The sequence below is a fragment of the Phocoena phocoena genome, chromosome 3 (genome assembly GCF_963924675.1).
Source record: "Phocoena phocoena chromosome 3, mPhoPho1.1, whole genome shotgun sequence".
Classification (NCBI taxonomy): domain Eukaryota; kingdom Metazoa; phylum Chordata; class Mammalia; order Artiodactyla; family Phocoenidae; genus Phocoena; species Phocoena phocoena.
Genome location: NC_089221.1, coordinates 171,168,097 through 171,189,917, shown reverse-complemented (window position 1 = coordinate 171,189,917; position 21,821 = coordinate 171,168,097). Strand labels below are relative to the sequence as shown.

General features: G+C 54.8%; 1 protein-coding gene across 6 annotated transcripts in view; it reads right to left on the bottom strand.

The window, feature by feature from the left end:
• Positions 1–21,821, bottom strand: part of NFIC (nuclear factor I C) — a 65,441-nt gene that overhangs the window by 21,524 nt on the left and 22,096 nt on the right. For 5 of the 6 annotated variants that reach the window (XM_065873469.1, XM_065873467.1, XM_065873465.1 and 2 more), the window contains exon 3: positions 1,218–1,289. The exons of the other annotated variant lie outside the window; for it this stretch is intronic. In XM_065873469.1, the coding sequence (XP_065729541.1) occupies positions 1,218–1,289 (72 nt within the window). The remainder of the gene's footprint in view (positions 1–1,217; positions 1,290–21,821) is intronic. 6 annotated transcript variants of the gene reach the window in all.

Below are 21,821 nucleotides of genomic sequence, written 5' to 3'. Positions count from 1 at the left end.
CTGGGGGCCTGTGAACCTCCTGGAACCATCCAGCCTCCCTGTACATGCCTGTGACGGACCTTCCAACGGGGATGCCCTCACCCACTGGCTGTTTCTTCCTTTCTCCCTTTTCATCTCTCCTCCTTCCTTGCCCCTAATATACTATCCCTCTAGTTTCTCTTTTTCCCTCTGCTTCATCCTTCCTTCTCTCCTTTTTTGCTTTCTAGAAATGGTTTTTGAGCACCTACTGTGTACCAGGTCCTGTTCTAGGTACTGAGGACACAGCAGTGATCAAAACAAACACCTCTGCCCTCGAGGAGGTGATGTTCCACTAGGTGAGAAGCAAACACATTTGCAACACTAAGCAACTAAGCAAATACACACGCAATCACTAACTTCCTCGAAAGGAAATAAAACAGAGGGCTGAGATGGAGAGTGGCTGAGGCTGCTTGAGCTGAGGGGCTCAGGGAAGATCTTTCTGAGAGGGAGGCATTTGAGCTGAGACCTGGGTGATCTGGAGCAAGAGAAAGCAGTTAGCTGTCCAGATAGCAGGAACAGCACGTGCAGAGGCTCTGGGACAGGTGGTGCCTGGTGTGCTGGAGGAACAGCGAGGAGGCTTGTGTGTCTGGAACAGAGTGAGCGAGGGGGGGAGAGGGAGGAGGGGAGGAGGGGAGGGCAGGAGGACTTGGGCTTTTACCCCCCGGGAGGTGGGACCCTGGAGGGCTGTGGGCAGAGGATGGGCAGGGCCTGACTCAGGTGCTCACGGGTACCCTCTGACCACTTCAGGAGGACAGACTGTGGGAGGGAGTAGTCAGGGAGCCAGAGTAGAAGCAGGGACTCTGAAGCTTCCAAATCCTCTCTGGCTCTGCTCCCACACCCGCAACATAGAACTGAGTTGTCCTACTCATCCACTCAATGTCCCATGAGACTGCAGGGCCCACCAGGGCCTCTCCCAATGCGGGGAGCACCTCAGAGCCCAGACGCTGGAGCTCAGGGTCGGGGGTTCCAACCCCAGCTCCATGGATGCCCCTGGGAAGGCCCATATTCGTCTCCAGACCTCAGTCCCTGCCTCTGCAAAATGGAACAACTGCAGCACCTCCTCCATAGCATGGCTGGGAGGAGTGACTCAGGTGCTCACGCAGGACCACACAGAACCCACAGGGGGCGCTCCGGAAACGATTCCTAAATAAAAGATGGGGATGGGCCCGTGCCCTCCACCCCGCCACCTTCAGACTCACCCAGTGTGATGGGCTTGCTGTCCTCCTGGTCGGAGCCCATCCCCGCCCGGGGACTGCCACTTTGCTCTGCATCTGCAAAGACAGGGAGGGGGAGTTGTGACATCGCAGGGACCCCCACTCAGGAGGGGAGGAGACATCAGCCCAGTGCTAGGCTGGGCCAGCGCCGTGGTCTGGAGCATGGCATGGCCCCCTCCCTGGCTGCTGCCCCAGGGGGTCATGGACGTCTGAGGTCACTAAGCGCCAGCCTGCCTGTGTCCTGAACCATGGCGAGAACCCGAGTGGAGGGGCGGGCTCAGTCGTGGGGAAGTGCTCTCTGAGCCTCAGTTTCCTCATCTGTCAAGTGAGGATAACTCATTTAATCCTGCCTCTGCCATATGAGGTGGGAACTCTCATGCCCATTTCACAGACGGGAAAACAGAGGGCCAGAGAGGTGAGTCCCCGGCCCCTCGGGCCCCCTCCCCACCGCCTCTGCCTTCCGAGTCCTGGGGGCCCAGCCTGTGGTCTTGGGTTGCCACTCAGGATCCCCGGAGAGGGGGCCGAGGGGCATATTTCTGCAGCTGTGACATTTCCGGCCCCACCCGCTGGGCTTGGGGGCTCCCTCCCACCCCGGCGCCCGCCCCTCCATCTTATCTAAAAATAATCGGGCTCCTTGGCAGCCGGGTGAAGCAGACAGACGCTGAGCTCAGCGTTATTGGCTCCGGAGGCCTAGATGGAGGGCGAGTAGAGCCAGGCCCCTCTGCAGCCCTCACACCCTCCACCCCAGACTGCGGGGGAGAGGAAATGGACAAGCCCAGCCAGACAGGACCCTTAGCCCCCCCTCCCCCATTTGTCTCTCAGGTCAAGGACAAAGGTGGTGAGAATCACCATCAAATACCAGAGAAAGAGAATCAGGCCCCTCCCACCTGCCACACTCCAAGGCCCAGAGCTAATTGCTGTGTGACCTTAGGCGAACCGCTTAACCTCCCTGAGCCTCAGAGTTTTCTCTTTCAAATGTGCGAAAGCATCTCACAGGCCTGGCTGGGTTGCCAGGAAGTGGCAAGGAGCCGATACATATGAAGCGCTTAGGGCATACTGAACTCTAGATCCGTGGTGACATCCACCCCGTTATTATTATTACTGTTATTTTTAAGTCCCTAACATGACCACAGATGTTTTTTCTTGTTCTCATTTCATACTTTCCCTTAAATCATGAAGAGAGGGCTTCCCTGGTGGCGCAGTGGTTGAGAGTCCGCCTGCCAATGCAGGGGACACGGGTTCGTGCCCCGGTCCAGGAGGATCCCACGTGCCGCGGAGTGGCTGGGCCCGTGAGCCGTGGTTGCTGAGCCTGCACATCCGGAGCCTGTGCTCCACAATGGGAGAAGCCGCAACAGTGAGAGGCCCGCGTACCGCAAAAATAAAAAAAAAAAAAAATCATGAAGAGAGCCACAAATCTGGCATTGTTAGTGTACCCATTTTGTACACAAGGAAAAGGGAGGGTTAGAATGACGAAAAAGTGCCCCGCCCCACACCCCTTGCTGTTGTTTTTTTACACAGTAGTGTATCATTTTATTTTATTTTTTGTCCGCACCGCTTGCGGGATCTTAGTTCCCTGACCAGGGATCGAACCCGTGTCCGCTGCGGTGGAAGGGCAGAGTCTTAACGCCTGGACCGCCAGGGAATTCCCCTGCCCCTTGTTGTTTTAATTTGGTAGCTAGTGCTTACATCCCGACATCCAGCAGGCGCTTGCGTGAGCTGCCTGGATTCTGCGATGAGACGCGCGCGTTCCCATCCCAGCTCTGGGAACCTCCAAGGACACGTGGTCCCGGGGCGGGGGGCCACTTCCCCTGCTGGGGCCTCAGTGCACCCAGGGTTGCTTTGGGGATAATAATAATGATGACACTTCGCACAACAGTCACTGGGCCCTCACCGTCTGCCTGGCATCGCGCTTTTGCCTTTGCACACGCCGTGCACTGAGCACCTACTTGCGGGCAAGACCCAGAGATGCTGTAAACAGCACAGGAGCGGCCCCACCTGCCTCAGTTTCCCCATCCACGATAGGAGCGGATGCAGGCAGCCCTCCTTGGCTGGGCTGAGCAGCCCCTGCGTGGCCGACTAGGCTGGGCAGGCTGGGCAGTGGTGAGAGGGCTGTGCCCGGCTCGGCCCCGCGCCCTGTGGCCACTCCCGGGCTCGGGCAGCCAGTGGCCCCTTGGAGCCAGCCCGTCCGGCTTGGATGGCTGCATGGCTGGGCACGGGTGGCCACTGGGTTGGGAAGGGCCCAGCCCGGGCAGCCAGCTGTCGGGCTCCAGGCCTTGGGCACAGACCCTCTTCCGGAACCAGCACCCACACGCACTCAGCGGGCAACAGTGCCCGGCTGGCACTCAGGGGCCTACCCGAGAAGGGGGACGTTTCTTGAGCGCCGCCTGTGTGCTTATGCTTTGGAACCAGGCAGCCCAGGCTGTGGGCCTCAGACGCCACCCCTCATCTCTCTGTGCCTCACTCCCTGCTCTGTGAAATGGGCACAATTACAGAATCTCCCTCAGAGGCTGTTCGGGAGGGAAAAGGTGATAATGAATGCAATCAAGGGCCCCAAACAGTGGCTGACATGTAGTAAGCACTTCACCAACTGGAAGGAGGGTTTTATTACTATTATTGCTATCTCCTTGCTGTTTCTGTCTTGGGTGCTATTACTTTGTACCTTGAAAGCCATGGCCCTAGGCTATGGCTGGCTCTAGTCTGGAGCCCTTATTCACTGCTCTTGACCTCAGCCCAGCCATGTCACCTGTTTGAGACTCAGTTTCCTCATCTGTAAAATGGGACTATAATAAAACTCACTTCCCAGGGTTTGTTGGGTCTCCAAGTCAGTAAATAACAAGTGTAAAAGGGTTGGTGCCAAGCTGACATTCAATACATGGTAGGTTTGGGCAGCAATCGTAAATGAGAGTGTGTTTTTAATTTTGGTTTCTAATTGATCACTGCTAGCATTTACAAATGCGATTGGTTTGGGGGTGTTAATCTTGTATTCTGCAACCTTGCTGAACTCACATATTAGTTCTAAGAGTCTTTTTCTTTCTCTGGTAGATTCTTTGGGATTTTCTATGAAAACCATCATGTCGCTTGCAAATAGGGCAAGTTGTATTTCTTTCTTCCTCATCTGTATGCCTCTGATTTCTGTTTCTTGGTTTATCACACTGACTAGGACTTCCAGAACCCTGTTGACTGGAAGCGGTGAGAGCAGGTGTCCTCATCTTGCTTCTGATCTTAGGGGGAACCCATTCGGTCTCTCACCACTAAGAATAATGTTAGCTGTGGTTTCTGCAGATCCCTTTATTGGGCTGAAGAAGCTCTCTCTCTTTTTTCTCCTATACTCCTGGTAGTTCTTTTTAAATTTAAATAAGTGTAGTTTCTAAATAACATGATGCTGTAATTATAGGCCATCTCATGAAAACTTGTTTTAATTTGATTTTTAGATTGTGTTGAAATATACACAACATAAACTTTATACCATTTAACCATTTCTAAGTGTACAGTTTAGTGGCGTTGAGTACATTCATAGTATCTTGTGACCAGCCCCACCATCATCTCCAGAACTTTCTCATCTTCCCAAATTGAAACTCTGTCCCCATGAAACGCTGACTCCCCACCTCTCCCCCAGCCCTTGGCCCCCATCATCTACTTCCTGTCTCTGTGGATGTGACTCCTCTGGGGACCCCCTGTGAGTGGAATCACACACAGTGTGTCCTTCTGTGTCTGGCTTCTCTCACTGAGCATCGTGTCCTCAAGGTTCATCCATGTTGTAGCAGGTGTCAGAATCTCCTTCCTTTTTATTGTGCCATCCTACTGGCCATGCCGCAGGCCATGTGGGATCTTAGTTCCCCGACCAGGGACTGAACCCCACCCCCTGCAGTGGGAGCACAGAGTCTTAATGCTGGACTGCCAGGGAAGTCCCTGCCATCTTATCTTTAATCACCTCTAAAACCGTGAACTATTTCTCACCCACCTGCTGACCACCTGCCTGTCATTTGGCTCCTGGAAACCCTGTCTTCTGGAGCTGTCCAGTACGGGAGCCCCGAGTCACACGCAACTTGAAATTTAAACTGGCTAAATTGAAATTGAAGTTTCAGGACTTCAGCCGCACCAGTCACCTTTCAATACTCGACAGGCACACGTGGCTGATGGCGACCGAACTGGACGGCACCGAATATGCCCACCATCACCACACAAAGTTCTATCGGGCTGAGCTTCTCTGGATGTTTCCATGAAAAATCAAGGAAAAAAAAACAAAGAGGACACCAATAATTCTTCCTCTCCTATCTAGAGGCCCGGTCCTAAAATGGACCTTCCTTCGGTCTGAACAGACGGACCCAGAGTGTATAATGCTAAAGGCCAGCTAATGTCCAATGCCCCAAGATGCCCCAGGCCCCAAATGGGCAGCTTTCATTTGCTGAGTTTTTACTGTGTTAGGAGCTCCATAGTGCCATCTGATTAAATTTACCCAACTGATGAGGTTGGTAAACTGAGGACCGGCTCAGGGAGTCTATATCCCAAAGCTGATGTCAATTCAAAGAAATTGTCTGCCTAGCGCAGAGGTTCCTAACTGGGGTGATCCTGCACCCCAAGGCGATGTCTGGGGATATCTGTGTTTGTCACGACTGGGGGGCTCCTGGCCTCGAGGGGGCGGGGACAGGGAGGCTGGTCTGGGATAGCCCCACAGAGTCATCCGGCCCCCAGCGTCAGCAGTGCCAAGGCGGAGGGACTCTGTTCCAGATCCATCCGTTCTCAGTAGGGACAAAAATTGGTTCTTGGGGCGATGGAGGGGGCTAAAAATTTTTGCTCTTTTTATTTATAAAACATAGATAAATAGATATAGATACAGTATATAAACAGATATATAATATACCTGTGCTATTAAAATTTCATGAGGTGCAGTGATTAGGGAAAAAAACTGTCTAAAAGGGCTCTTTAGGGGGAGGCAATAATGAAAGAAAAGGGTCTTGTACAATTTTAAAGGGCTGTCAAAAGAGAAAGAAGAGTATACAACAGAAACTGCAGGTGACCTACCAGGTCTAAGGCATTCACTTCACTGAAAGTCTGCCAACCTCTGCTGTGTGTCCTTGTGCAAGTACTTTTGACATCTCTGAGCCTCCATTTCCTCACCCATAAATTAGAGCCGAACTGCACTACCGTTTACTTCTCTCCTTTGATCACTTGGCAAACTGATTGCCGAGCACCTCCAGGGTGCCATGTGTCTAACACACAGCAGCAACCACGATGGACACAACTCCCTGCCTTCGCGGCACTGACATCCTAATGGTGGAGTGACAGGCAATGAAGAAGTAAGCAAATAAATAAACCAGGAGTACAATTCCAGGCTGCGCCAGGTGCGAGGGAGGCCATCCAACCCAGAGATGTGAGTGGCAGCCCCTGGTGAGTGAGCGGCTGTGACTGGAGCTCCTGGGAGGGTCGTCAAGGTCACACCGTGTGAACTGGTACATTCCAATAGTTAATACGTGGTGAGTCACTCCTTTGACTATGTTGAGCTACAAGTTTCCCCTCCACTGACTCATCTGATCTTCGAAACTCCCCCAAGAGGGATATGCGATTATCATCCCCATTTTCCAGATGGGGAAACTGAGGCACAGAGAGAGGCAGGCGACATATTCAAACTCAGGCAGCCCCAGGTGGCACCGATGGGCCTGGGATCAACCCCCAGACACCCCAAGGCCTCACAGTCGGGTCCTGTGCTTTTGACTAGGAGGTGTCCAGTGGGCCCTTGGAGGGGGTTCAGTTGGTCCTGCCCCGACTCCAGGACTCCTTTCTTATCAGTGGTTTGGAGTGACCCGCTGTGTTTGGACGCTGTTGTCTGACCAGTCAGATAAAGGCCCCGGCTGGGGGTCCCCTACTGCTCTGCTTTTGCCAAAGGTCCCTTCTGTCACTAATTGTGGTGCTGGGGACAGCTGGGGGCAGATAAATTGTTTGCATATCTCTGTTCCACTTAGGCTGAAAAGCACCCCATGGAAGCAGAGCCCCCAGACCCTACTGTCCACGGGAGCAGAGGCCCCAGACCCTGACGCACAGGCCAGGGAAATTTCAGAGCACCTCGACCTCACTGAGGTGGGAGCTGAGGTGTAGAGTGAGAAGATATGGGATGATGATGATGATGATAAAACAATAAGAACAATAATAATGGTAACTGCTAAGCACAGACAGCTTACAGAACACCAGATGTCAGGCTACGTATTTAACAGTTTTGTCTAACACCCTCCAGCAATCCTGGGTCGAGGCTGACAACCATGGGTTACCCAGAGAGGGTAAGTAAGTTACCCAAGGCCATACAGCAAGGAAAGCCGATGGGCCGACCAGGTTTCATCTGCTCTTCTCAAAAGTATATCCAAGAAAACCGTAATTCGAAAAGATACATGCACCCCAGTATTCACTGCAGCACTATTCACAGTAGCCAGGACATGGAAGCAACCTAAATGCCCATCAATGGAGGGATGGATAAAGAAGATGTGGTACCTATATACAATGGAATATCACTCAGCCATGAAAAAAGAATGAAATATTGCCATTTGTAGCAACATGGATGTATTTACAAAACAGAAACAGACTCAAAGATCTCAAGAACGAACTTACGGCTACCAAAGACGAAATGTGGCGGGGAGGGATAAATTAGGAGGTTGGGATTAACATACACATACTACTATGTATAAAATGGATAACCAACAAGGACCTACTGTATAGCACAGGAAACTGTACTCAGTATTCTGTAATAACCTATATATGGGTAAAGAAAAAGAATGAATATATGTATGTGTATAACTGAATCACTTTGCTGTACACCTGAAACTAATGCAACACTGTAGATCAGCTGTACTCCAATAAGATTTACTTTTAAAAAGGGGGGGAATATTCTTGAATGTCTTATTGAATTTTATGTCATGTCGATCACGGGCTTTAAAACGTTTGCCTGTTAACGAGTTCTTTCCTGACCTGGTCGCTGTCCCCCAGATCCCCCACTGCCCATCCCTGAATACGTGGCTTTCTGCAGCCCTGCTTAGATCAGGCGTTCGACTTGGTGCTTTGTGCTGCCCAGAATACATTCCCGACCGCACGAGGAAAACATGAACAGGCCAGAGCAGGACCGCGGAGCCAAAATGCACGCTCTCAGCTGCCGAGTAGGGGGATTTTCTATGGGTGTGCCTTGGGGGTGTCTGCAGACTCCACCCGAGCATGGGGTTCACGGTCAGAAAGCATGAGCATCGCTGCGGGTTTCTCAGGGCAGCTGTTGGACTCTTCAAAGTCTTTCAAATGCATTGGGGTCATGAAGAAGAGGCTCCAGGTTCCAAACTCATATGACCTTGGGGCATCTTTTAGAAGCCGGAGTCACACCCTGAAACCTGGGCTGAAGCCCCAGCCCTGGCACAACCCGGGGTGTGACCTGGGACTAGTCAGGCCTCTCTCCCCTCTGAGCCTTTTATACATAGTAGTATGTGTATTGTTAATCCCAACCTCCTAATTTATCCCTCCCCACCACATTTCGCCTTTGGTAGCCTAAGTCCGTTCTTGAGATCTTTGAGTCTGTTTCTGTTTTGTAAATAAGTTCATTTATATCAGTTTTAAAATTAGATTCCACATGTGAGGGATAGCGTATGAGGCTCACTTCACTTCGTATGATAATCTCCATCCATGTTGCTACAAATGGCATTATTTCATTCTTCTTTTACGGCTGAGTGATATTCCATTGTATATATGTACCACATCTTCTTTATCCATCTCTCCATTGATGGGCATTTAGGTTGCTTCCATGTCTGTAAAGTGGGCTTTCTCCATTGTTGCCTTACTTTATACGAGTGTGAGGTTGAAATCAGAGGAGCCCCGGGAGGGGAGGGGCCAATCACAAAGGGATAAATACTGTTTGGGTGACAGCATTTTTCCAAACTCAGAAGTTAAACGACCTTTGTCCCCCCTCTGCCCACAGCCCTCCAGGGCTCCCACTTCCCTGGGGGTAAAAGCCCAAGTCCTCCCCGTGGCCCACAGGGACCTGCACAGCCTGCCCCGTCCCCTCCCTGCCCTCCCCTCCTCCCTCTCTCCCCCTCGCTCACTCTGCTCCAGCCACATGGGCGTCCTCACTGTTCCTCCAAAACACCATGCCTGGTCCTGCCCCAGGACCTTTGCACATGTGGTTTCCTCTGCCCACAACACGGTTCCTTCTGTATCTATGTGGCTCACAGTCTCCCCTCACGCCAGGACCTTCCTGAAAGGTCTTTTTTTCCAATACACACACAAGGCTCTCCAGCACGATGCATGAAGCACAGCTAACCACACTCATGCTAGTATAAGTGAGACTGGCCCCGGACAGCGGCCGTATTTCAAGTGACACCCTGGTTTGGCCTGGGACCAGTTTTCTCGACTTCCCAGGTCCTCCGGGTGTTCACAGGCAGCCTGAACGTCACCACCGCCTGTGGCCTTTCCCTCAAACAAACACATGACCATACCGACAATAGAAATGTAAACTGGATCCCATTGACGGAGTGTACAAACTGTTCTTTCCTGTCCGTGGCCACGAGCCCAAATTTGGTCTGTCCCAGCCCATGACAAAGGCGCCGCCGTGGCCTCCGGTCCAGCCCTTCCCGGCCCAGAGCACCCGCCCCCTTTGCACCAGACAACTCCCTCCATCCTGGTTGCTGAGGCTCCCGCAGTTCCTAACTGGGAGATCCAGGCACCGCCCCGGCATTCATGTCCCAGATGTTTACCGACCACCTACCACTTGCCAGGCACTGGGGAAATGGCAGGGAGCCAAGGCGGGGGAGACAGACAGGAAACGAGCCGACAGAAGGAGCCCGAGATAATTCCGGTGGTTCTAAGTTCCACCGAGGCAATGAAACTGGGTGAGAGGACAGACAGTGGCTGGGGGTGGGGGAGGTGACTTTTGACGGAAAAGTCAGGATAAACCTCTCTAAGGGCCTAGGGATGGGACGGAGCCAGCCATGGGGAGAGCTGAGGGCAGATGGCACAGCAAGTGCAAAGGCCCCGGGGCAGGAACAAACATGGGATGTTTGGGGAACAGAGAGAGCACATGGCCCCAGCACGTACACAGAGCGGGGAGACATGAGACCACTCAGGGCCCCGTGGGCCGCGTGGGAAGCTTGGGTTTTAGTCTCAAGGGCGATGATCTATGTTACATTTTAAAACGTCTCTGGTGATGAGGGTGTGGAGAAATTGGAACCTTCGTGCACGGCTGACGGGAATGTAAAATGGTGCAGCCATAGCGGAAAATGGCTTGGCGGTCCCTCCAAAGTTAAACATAGAATCAACGTGACCCACGCCTACGTATACGCCCAAAAGAATTGAAAACAGATACTTGCCCACCCATGTTCACAGCGGCATGATTCATAGTAGCCATAAGGCGGAAACACCCCAAATATCCAACAACAGGTGACGGATACACAAAATGTGGTCCATCCCCTATAGTGGAATATTACTCAGCCTTAAAAAGGAAGGAGATTCTGACACTCGTTACAGCATGGATGGACCTTGAGGACATGATGCTCAGTGAGATAAACCAGACACAGAAGGACAAATACTGACTGATTCCACTCACAGGAGGCCCCTAGAGGACTCAAATCCATAGAGACAGGAAGTAGATGGTGGGGGCCAGGGCCTGGGGGAGGGGCTGGGGAGTGTTTAATGGGGACAGAGTTTCAGTTTGGGAAGATGAGAAAGTTCTAGGGACGGATGGTGGGGATGGTCGCATGACAGTGTGAAGGTACTTAATGCCACCGAGCTGTGCGCTTAAAAATGGTTAAGACGGTGAATTTTATATTATATATATTTTACCATAATAAGGTGCACGCACGCACACACACACACACACACACATACACACACACATTAAAAAAGTCTGGCTGCTGAGTGAATTCTGGACTCTCAGAGGCTGGAAGTCCACGGGGAGGGGTGGGCAAACATCCCGGTGGGCATAACAGCCTGGCCCAGGGTGATGGCCTGGGGTGTACAGAGGGGTCATATTTAATTTATCTTTGGGATTTACAAAGGACAGGACTTGCTGATACCATAATCGCACTTGTTTAAACCTGGCGGGATACGGGAGAGCCTAGGGTTCCCACTGGGGCCCAGCGGTGCGTCCGCTGGGCCCGCCTCGGCTGCCACGGTGAGCTCGCCCGCAGGATTTCTCTTCCAACCTCAGCGGGCTTCCAAATGTAGCTGGCTCTGCCTTGCTGCCACGTCCGCCTCCCAACGCCAGCCAGCTAGAGAGAGACCCAAAGCCAGGCCCTGGAATTCCCAGCTCCCCAGTGTCACCGGCCATTTTTAAACATCGCCGGCTGAGGTTCAACTTTCTCTGTCCTGGAAGGCCATACCGTACACGCGACCCTGGCCTTCATCCTTCTCGCTCTTGCCATGAACCTTCCCTGCCCCTCTCGCTCTCAAGCAAACTCCAACCATCTCTCCAAGCCCGGTTCTAACGTCTCCTTCTCTGGAACACCCTCCCCTGGCCCCTTGTGCAAACGTTGTCCTAGCTCTCATCACACTGGACTGAGTCTGGGTCTTTAAACGTATGAAAGTCACAAGTCCTCCCCAAGGCCCTGCACGACCTGCCCCGTCCCCTCCCTGCCCTCCCCTCCTCCCTCTCTCCCACTGACTCACTCTGTTCCAGCCACACGGGCCTCCTCACTGTTCCTCCAACATGCCAGGCAGAGTCCTGCCCCAGGGCCTTTGCACATGCTGTTCCCTGCCTGGAATGCCTTTCCTGCAAATGCCTGCCTGGTCTAGCTCCCTCTCTTGCCCAAGAGACCAAGGGTGGGGGGGATTATGTGTCCACAGGACCTGGGCTTGACGCTCTGGAAATCTGGGTTTCAGGTCCTCGTATCCCTTCTAAGAAGTGTGACAAGGGATTCCCGCGTATGTCCAGCTATGTTACAACCTGTTTTGTGTCCTGAGTCTCTACCCCCATCCCATATGACTGTCTGTGCAAACCCAAGCATAAGGAGAAACGATGATTCTTTCACTCAACACATGTATTGAGCACGAACTGTGTACCAGGCCCTGTCCTAGGATCCAGGGACACAGCAACGAACAAAACAGACACAAAGTTCTGCCACATGAGGTTCATCGTCAAGGCTTCCTCCTGGTCATCTTGAGGAGGGCCTGGAGTTGAGTCACAGCACGAAGGCTTTGGGCTAGACTGAACTTGGACTCCCCTGGTAGTGTAGCAGGAGGACCAGGACGGAAATTGCCCTGGGCTTCAAGCAATTCCAGTACAAACCCTGACTCTCCCTGGAGACGCCCCATCCTGCCCCTGCAGGTTCAAGACCGCAGGCCCCCAAGGCCAGCAATCATGAGAACTGGATGTCAGTCTCACCAATGCTGTGTGACCTCTGCAAAAGTACGTTCCTTCTCTGAGCCTCCACATCCTGGTACACATGATCTAAAACCCCCAGGCGACACTCTTCCAGGGGCTGTTTGGACAAATCCAAGGGAAAAAAGCAAGATGCTAGACGTTCACGACCTTCATCCGCCCCCGGGGGAAATCTGGATAAGGCGTCAGGGCCGAGAGGCAGAAGGCCACGGCCGGGGTGACCTCCCGGACGCCAGCCCCCGCCCGGGCCTCCCCCGCCTTGTCCTTCCTGACCCGCCGCGTTCCTCGAGTCTGGACCACACTTTCCATCTCCCTCTGCCCTGCCGCCGGCCGCCTGGGCCCCAGCCAACCTGCTTCGGAATCACTTTCAAAGAAAAGTTTCTTTTTTCTTCCCACCCGGCCTGGCTCTCGCCCCCGCCTGCTCCGCGGCCTGGCTGCGGGCCCTGCCGGGCACTGGTGGACACCTCGGGCCAGCGGGTCAGGGCAGCGGCCGTCCACCGCCCCCCGCCGGCCCCAGCGCAGGCCCGGGCAGTGAGCGCGCGGCCTTGGGCTGAACTCAGGGCGTCCGCAGGCTCCAGGGGGGCTTTGGCACAGGTGGTTTGGGGGCGTCCGGGCCGAAAAGCCGGCGGGGAGGCCCCCATAGGCCGCGGGGCCCACTCTGAGGCCTGCAGGCCGGGACTCGTCCCACCCCGGCCGCTGTTGGCGGCCACACCACCGATGACATCAGCGCTCTGGCGGCCATTTTCTCAACGCTCCCTCCCGGCTTCCAGATGCTTCTCTGGCCTTGGCGGCCATTTTGTAGGCGCGGGAGGAGCGGGCTGGCGGGGCCTGGAGCCCAGGCTCCCCTCCCGGGGTGGGGTGGGGGGGGCGGCCATGGTTGAGGGGGGTAGGGGTGGGCTGGGGCGGCCTGCGCGGGTTAAAGGCACTTGTGCCAGGAGGGCGGCTGCCGTGCCAGGCGGGGGGAGGCGCCCGCCCGCTGCCACCCGAGCCCCGTGCTCCCCACCACCGCCGCCGCTCGGCACAAACCAGACTCCGGGTGGCACCAAGGATGTGAAAAACAAGGTTAAAAATACCCACACGCGCAACCTCGGCCCCCCCTCCCCCCTCCCGGTCCCCTCCAATGTCAAATGTGTCAGCGCCACCCGGGGAGGGGGGCAGACTTAAAATAACTCGCTGTTTACATTTGGAGCAAATTCTTGGCTTTGCCAGCAGCCAAGCCAAGGCCTCGGCCTGCCTCCCTGGCAGCCCGGCCGGGGTGGGGGGGGGGGCGTGGGTTGGGGGCTGGGAGCCGGGGAGCCACATGTGCCCACGGGCTGAGCGCTCACGTGTGGCCACAAGAGGGGACGCGGCCCCGGAAGCCGTCTGCGGCCACGCGGTGGATGGAGGCGGCGGAAGCCCGCAGCATTCCCCCCTGCCAGGGACGGGGTGGGGGCACCCGGCCGGCCAGCCAGGGTCTGCCGAGGAGCCCGGCCCCTCCCAGCTTCCCTTCCTTCTGAAGTTTCTCGGGCTGCGTCACCAACGCGGCAGCCCCGCGGGAGTCGGGGGTGGGGTGGGGGGAAGGCCAGAGGCTGGCAGCCAGGCCAGGGAGGCGGGCACCAAGGGGAGGGCTCCAGAGCAGGGCAGGGGTCCCAACCGGAGCTATGTGCCCTTGAGCCAGCCCTGACCCTCTCTGGGCTAAGATGGGTTCCCTCTCAGTGTTGCCAGGAGGGGTTTCTGGGGAGCCCGCCTGTTTAGTACCTCAGTTTCCTTCTCTGCAGAAAGTAGGTTTTGAACTGCAAGCAGATTGCTGGGCGCTCCGTTTTACAGAGGGGGTCAGAGATGGGAAGGGGCTCGCCCCAGGTCTCCCGCCAGTGAGTGGACAAGCGGATGGGGACTCGGTTACTCTGGTTCCAGCGCCCACATTTTTAACCCGATGCCTGGAATGCGGGACGAGGGTGGAGACTCGAGGGCCCAAGCCTGGAGGGAGGGTTAGTGGGAGACTTTTCTTCTCCCTTGGGCTTCCTCTCTTCCCAGAGCCTGGCATGCAGTCGGTGCTCAAGCAATGCTTACACATAGCTGGCAGTCGACAGATGTTTGCAGACAAGTGAGTGCCATTATTCCAGCAGAGCCTGGCACACAGCACCCGATACATGCCTGTTGCATGAATAACTGGGATGATCCTGATAGGGCCTGGCATACAACAGGTGCAAAATAAATGCTTGTCAGACAAAGGGATCTGAGGAATGTTGGGAAAACTGGGGGATATTCAGAGGAAAAGACTAGGTTTAAGGGCGTGGACTCCAACCAGTGGTGATACAAGGGATTTCTACAACAGCAGAGGGCGGGGTATAGAATATCACCTAAGCATTGCCTATCTCAGGCCCCCTTCATTCTTTGAGGATCAGCAGAAATCCTCTTTTGGGAAGCCCACCCAACTGCTCCAGGTCCTGGATATCAGAGGGCAGGACCTCTGGGCAGGAGAAACCCAAGAAAATAACAGAAACCTGGCCTGGGGGCCCAGGAGGACTTCCTGGAGGAGGGGACATTGGAGCTGGGGCCTTGATGTCTGAGTAGGAGTTTGCCAGGCACAGAAGGGGCTTGTAGGGAGAGAGAACAGTGTATGAAAATTATAATAATAATCATAACTTCCATTTATTGAGTGCTTATACTGCCAGGAGCTACATATAATCCTAGGAGCTACATACAGATTTACAGAGGGGCAGAGGAGGCCTCAGGGAGGTTAGGCATTTGGGCCAAGTGCACGAAGCTGGGACTCGACCAGAGAGACTTGGCCGCACCACCTGCTGCCTCACTGAACGTGTCTGGGTCTGGCAGAGGCTAGGCAGGCACATGGTAGGTATGCAGAAAAGACAGACAGCCCTGTCTGTCTGGGGTGGGCCAGACTGTCCAGCTCCAGCCCTTCTACAGGGCAGAGGAGGACAGGCCTGCTCCAACCAGACAGGGCTGCAGTTTCCAGGCAGAGGGGCCTTGGCTCCTACTGCCCCCTCCTTGGCCAGAAGGGCCCCAGCTAACCCAGGAGCCTCCAGGAATCTCCTCCTCAGCCAGCACCTAAGGGGAACTGGGTTAGGGGGATGGGGGGAGACCAAAGACCCCCCCACCACAGGTCATGCCAGTACCCCAGGAAGAAGGTGTCTAGACTAGCCAGATAAATCCTTGCAGCCTCTTCCTGGGTGTCCAGTAATTCCTACTGACCCCCGCAGTGTGCCTATTTCACGGCTTTGGAAACTGAGGCCCTCCGAATGGCTTGAAGCCTGCCATCTGTTCCAGGGGCATCTCCTGGCCCGACTGGCTGTGTGACTGTAGGCTAAGCACCCCTATTCTCTCTGGATCTCAGTTTCCCCAGGTGTCACACGGGGCTGGGACAGTGTGATAGCAGCCTACATGCCTTTCTGTGCTGGCCTTTGACCAGGTGTCACAGGGGTTCTGTGACGGTGGTCCCATTTTGCAGGGACAAAACAGGGGCTCAGTCACGGGGACTCAGTTGCCCAGTGGCCCACCTCGGTGAGTATCGTGGGTCTCCACATGCCTGCCTCCCATGCCGGGGGGCTCCCTCACTCCCAAGCCGCCTGCACTATTGCTGCTGATCACTGAATGGGCACCTACTGTGTACCAGTGCTCCTGGAACCCACCGAGCAGTTACAGATGATCATTCCCATTTCACAGATGAGGAAACTGAGATGCAGGGCGGGGCAGATGCCAGCCCAAGCTCACCTGGCGAGATGGGGAATAAAAACGGGAACAATGCAGCCATGCAGGTAGAACACCCAGCTTGGGGCTGGGCACCTGGCAGTTGCCCGCGCAGCCCGCCCAGAGCCCCGCGGGCCACCCAGGCACCAGAGCCCTACCCCAGCTTGCCCGCAAACGACGTCCTGACTCCAGGAGGGGCCCTGGGTGTGACCGATGGCCCCTGCGCTTGCCCGCCCCTCCTTTCCCTGCCTAAGTCCAAGCAGGAGGCAAGGGGGCCGGCGCCAGCCTCCGAAGGGACCCCGTAATCCAGGTGACCAACGTGCACTGTCCTGCTCCACCCAGGCTGACCACTGCCACTGAAGCCTCACGCTTCTGGAATCAGCCTCTGCCTGGCTGGCCCCCACTGTCGCCCGCCTAAGCCTGAACCAGTGCGGTGGCCTCAGCCCTGGTCTCTCAACTCCCACCCTCGCCCCCCCAACAGTCTGTCCTCCCCACAGTGGCCAGAGGGCGCCTGTGAGCACCTGAGTCAGGCCCCGCCCCTCCTCTGCCCACAGCCCTCCAGGGCTCCCACCTCCCTAGGTGTAAAAGCCCAAGTCCCCTCCCTGCCCTCCCTCGTCCCTCTATCCCCCTCCCTCACTCTGCTCCAGCCGCTAGGGCCACCTGGCTGTTCCTCCAACACACCAGGTCCTGCCCAAGGGCCTTTGCATAGGCTGTGCCCTCTGCCTAAGGTGCCCTTCCCCACTTCTTCACACAACTGCTTCCTCTTCACCCTCAGGCCTCAGCTCAAATGTCAAGTCCTCAGACAGTCCCTCCCCAAATAGCCCACCACTCTCTATTCCTTGCCTTTCTTTCTTTTTCTCAGTAGCCCTTATCACGAACTTGTTTTTTGTCCATCTCCCCCACCAGACTGTGAGCCCCGCAAGGCCTGGATTTTTGTCTGTCTTGTTCGCAGTACAGGGCTTGGCACACAGTAAGCGCTTAATAAATATTTATTGACTACCAAGAAGTTGTACTGGCTGAGTGTGTGCTCGATGCCATCTTAACCCTTCGCATGTCTGAATTCATTTCCCCCTCAGTAACCTAGAGAGGCAAGCATAGTTTACAGACGGGGAAACCGAGGCCCAGAGAGGATCGCCATTTGCCTGAGGTCACACAGCGAGCAGGTAGTAGGGCCAGCACCCCCGTTACGCCCCACTGCCTTCCTTCACTGACACCACCCACCTGGCCCAGATGGGGAAACTAAGGCTCAGGGAGAGAAGGGACTAGCCAAGGGTCAGAAGCAGAGTGTGGGCTTTGTGCCTCCTGGGAAAGAACAGAGTGACGATAAACAACATCAACAGCAATAATAATAATGTTGGCGCTGATGAGTACAGAATCGGCCAGAGTTTATAAGGCTCCCCTCCGGGGGTTGGCACAGGGCCCTGGAGGGGAGACTCGGGAGACACCAGCCCCTTTAAGAGCTTCCCCCTCCCCAGCTGGGGCTGGCCCGGCCTCCCCTTATGTAAGCAGGCCAGCTGCCCTTGCATAACCTGGTTACATAAGGAAGCAGGGAACAGGCTTGTCCATCCGGCAGCAACCTGTCCCGGGCTGTCTGTGGGGCCGGCCTGGGGCACAGGAATGCCGAGGCCTCCCAGAGTGGCTACCGGGTGCAGCCCCGTTCAAGGCCCTCTGGGTTGGCTCCTATCTGGGGGATGCCCGGAACTCCCAGCCACAGCATCCTCAGGGCGGGAGAAGTGAAAGGCTTCTAGCCTGAAAGTGGGCAGGGGCGGTTCCCATTGCTCTGAAGGGGAAACTGAGGCCCAGAGACGGAAAGCGAGCAACGTGAAGCTTCACAGCCCCGAGCGGAGGGTGGAGGTGGCAGAGTTGGGTGAAATCTGGGCTGCGTAGCCTCAGCCAGAGCCTTAGCGCTCAGCTCCTCCATAAAATGGGGCTACATAATTGCACAATGGGCACAGAAGAGCGCCGACTGTGTACCAAACCTGGCCCAGATACTATTCTATCTGCCCAACGACCCGCCTCCCCCCCCCGGGTGGGTACAAGGAGCTGCAGATACAGATGGGGAAACAACGGCGGCCAAGACAGGAGAAGGAATTTGTCCCAGATGAAACCCAAGCCCCACCATGCACACACAGCCCCAGGGCCACCGTCTGATCACAGGGGGCTGGGATGTCCAGGTGCGGTGCTCCCCCCGCATGTATGCACTTCAGTTCCTCCATCCTTGGGAGGCTGGGGGGTGGAGCTTGGGAGTGAAGCAGCCCCCTCTTTTCCCCTCTCTCTGGGCGCTGGCTCTTTAAGACAGCAGGCTGCCGGAGCTCGTCCCGGGGTGACCCTAAGGGGAGGGTGTGGTCAGGAACAAGGGGCCCATTCAGCTGCTGTTGCCACCTCCGGGCAGCCCACAGGCTGCCCGGAGGCGGTGAGGGGAGGAGACCGGCCTAGACCAGGAGAGACTGGGGCTGGGCAGAGACAGGGGCTGAGAGAGACAAAGAGATGGAAAAAGAGATCCAGAGACAGAGACTGAAAGGGAACATGTGACCTTGGCTGCATCTCTCGCCTTCCTGGTTTCCCCATGTCGAGGGTTTGAGACTAGCCACCCCCCTCACCGGGTCCCGGCCAGGCTGCAGCCCCCAAAGGTGCTCCTTGATCCAGCTGAACCTGGCATCCACTCACCAGCACCAAAATCCTCTAGGCCCAAAGGAGGGATCCTGGGACATTCTGGGGGAGGTCCCTGACACACCCCAGACAGCCCCTTCCCAGGGGACCGTTGTAGGCCCTCAGATCTGGGTTTGAATCCAGATGCTACCTTTTAGCTGTGTGACCTCAGGTTGGTGTGTTAACCTCTCTGGGTCTCAATTTTCCCATGTGATAAATACGGTTCATGATAATCTCTACCTTTGTGGAATTAAGGTGAAACGAAATGGTACTAACAATTCCTGACATTTACTGAGAATTTAATTTAGTAAGCCCTCAATATGCCTGCAGTTCCCCCATAAACGCACCCCAACGCCCCAAACACAGACAGACAACCCCTGCCTCCTGCCAGATGTCACAATCCCCAACTATAGCCACTGCCTTCCAGCGAGGACCTACTAAGCGCCCTTTCCCAAAACAGCCCCACAAGAGCCTCTGGAAACACACGTGGGGTTCCATGTCCAAACATCTAATAAATAACAGACATTTACTGGGGATTAAACAAAGTCCCGATTCTTATTCCTGGGCCCCCCTAGTCCCAGGTTCTCATAGTCATGTATCCTCACGAACTGCTCCCAAACCTTTTCCCACAACAGGGCCCCCATCCACCTTGCTGCCCGCAAGCACGCAGCCCCTGACTCAGCCAGTCTGGAAAAAGCCTCGAAAAAATGAAAATCGACCTCCATCTCCCTCTGTAGGCATCTTTTGTGTAATGTTCTGCTCAGTCACCCGGGGTCTGAGGACAGGCTTACTCAACTCTGACCCGAACTTTCTGGATCCCTGCCTCAGAGAATTCTAGAACCTGCCCTGGATGTTCTAGAACCCAGCTCGAGAACATTCTAGAGAGCTTGTCCTTGGCCATGGTGAAAACCCAACGAGTGGAATTCTGGAAACCGTCGTCCATGGTCACGAATACACTTAAGGGCTTCTTGGATACTGAAGAAACCAATACTTGATTGGATAATTGATTGGGAGTTTTAGAATCTGTCCTCACATTCTCAAGAACCCAACTTGGGAGATTTGAGATCTGCCTCGGAATTCTCTGGAACGCAGATGCTCTAGCACTGACACGGCATCCACTGGCCACGTGTGGCGTTGAGCGCCTGAAATGTGGCCGGTCCGAAACACACAGTGAATCTCAACGACTCAGGACAAAAAAGAAGGTGAAACATCTCAATAATTTTTTCATATTGATTATGTGTCGAAATGACAATATTTTGGATGTCCTGGGTTAAACAGAATAGGCTGTTAAAATTAATTTCCCCTGTAGGTTTATACTTTTAAGTGTGGATACCAGAAAAATTATCTGTATGGCTCGAGTTGTATTTCTACTGAATTGTGCTGCTCTAAACCCAGAGGGAGAATTCTAGAATTGTCAGATGGTAAAGATCCCAGCTCTGCAGCGTCTAGAACTCAGGCCTTGGAAATTCCAGAACTTGTCCCTTGGAGGATCTAGAGCAGACCTCAGCTCTGGCAATCTAGAGCACCACCACCCCACCCAGCCCACCGCCGCCCCAGGCGTTGAAACCCCTTCCCCATTTGCAAGCCATTTACCCTGAAATACCCGGGTCCCCCATCCTGGCACCCATCCAAGTCAGCCTGGGACAGAAGATGGGGCAGAATGGACCAGAGGAAGGGCCCTTACTGGGCCGCCCTGGGCAATGCCCCACCCCTCTCTGGGCCTCAGTTTCCTGATCTGGACAAGACATCCAGTGTTCCCACGTGCCCCCTCCCTTGTCCCTCACGGACTCTGACCATCTGTGACTTCCTGCCCACACCCAGCTGGAGGGAGAGGGGCCGGCCTGGCAGCTGTCTGCGGAAGGTGGGGGGGGCCGGAGATGTCCCTAGCTGCCCTCAGCCTCCCCTTGGCTCGCTGGGCACAGGGCCAGGGTGGCAACTGCAGCCCCGCCACGCCGGGGTGGCCACCACAGGTGCACCGAGATGCCTCCCGTTTTCTGAGGGCTCCGCACCTCTCGGGTCCTCAGAAGCCTCTGAAGCCCTGCCTTGGCAGGTGCAGGCGTGCAAGCTGGGCGCCCGTGCAGGGGTGTCCATGGGGGAGGGAGGACCTACTCCGGCTACCCAGGAAAGAACTCCAAATATTTCTGAGCACTCATCGTGCTAAGAGGTTCCTTTCTCACAGATACGACCTTAACTCCAATCGCTGGACACTCCCTATGCTCAATTTGCAGATGAAGAAACAGAAGCACAGAGATGGGCACTAACTTGCCTAAGGTTGCCCAGCTGGCCAGAGGGCAGAGCTGGGGCTAGAAACAAAGGAACGATCATGATAATAAAGGCGTTGATAATAATACCTAAGAGTATATTACCATCGCTGATTTTATTTTTATTACTTATCATTGCAATATAATAAACGATGTACTATTATTCATTATTCTTAGCGTGTTTTTGAATTTTTAAATTGAAGTCTAGTTGATTTGCAAATTATTATTATCAACAACAAATAATTTTTTAAATATCAGTAGCATAAACTTTACCATTTTAACCATTTTTAAGTGTGGACTTCAGTGGCATTAAGTACATTCACACTGTCCAGCGACCATCCCCACCATCCATCTCCAGGACTTTCTCATCTTCCCAAACTGAAACTCTGTCTCCATGAAACGTGGACTCCCCAGCCCCTCCCCCAGCCCCTGGCCCCCACCATCGACTTCCTGTCTCTGTGGTTGTGACTCTCTAGGGACCTCCTGTGAGTGGAATTAAACAGTATGTGTCCTTCTGTGTCTGGCTTCTCTCACTGAGCATCGTGTTCTCCGGGTCCATCCACGGTGTAGCAGGTGTCAGAATCGCCCTCCTTTTTAAGGCACCAAATCATGTTGGAGCACTTTACTGTGTGCCAGGCCCTGTCCTAGCACTCT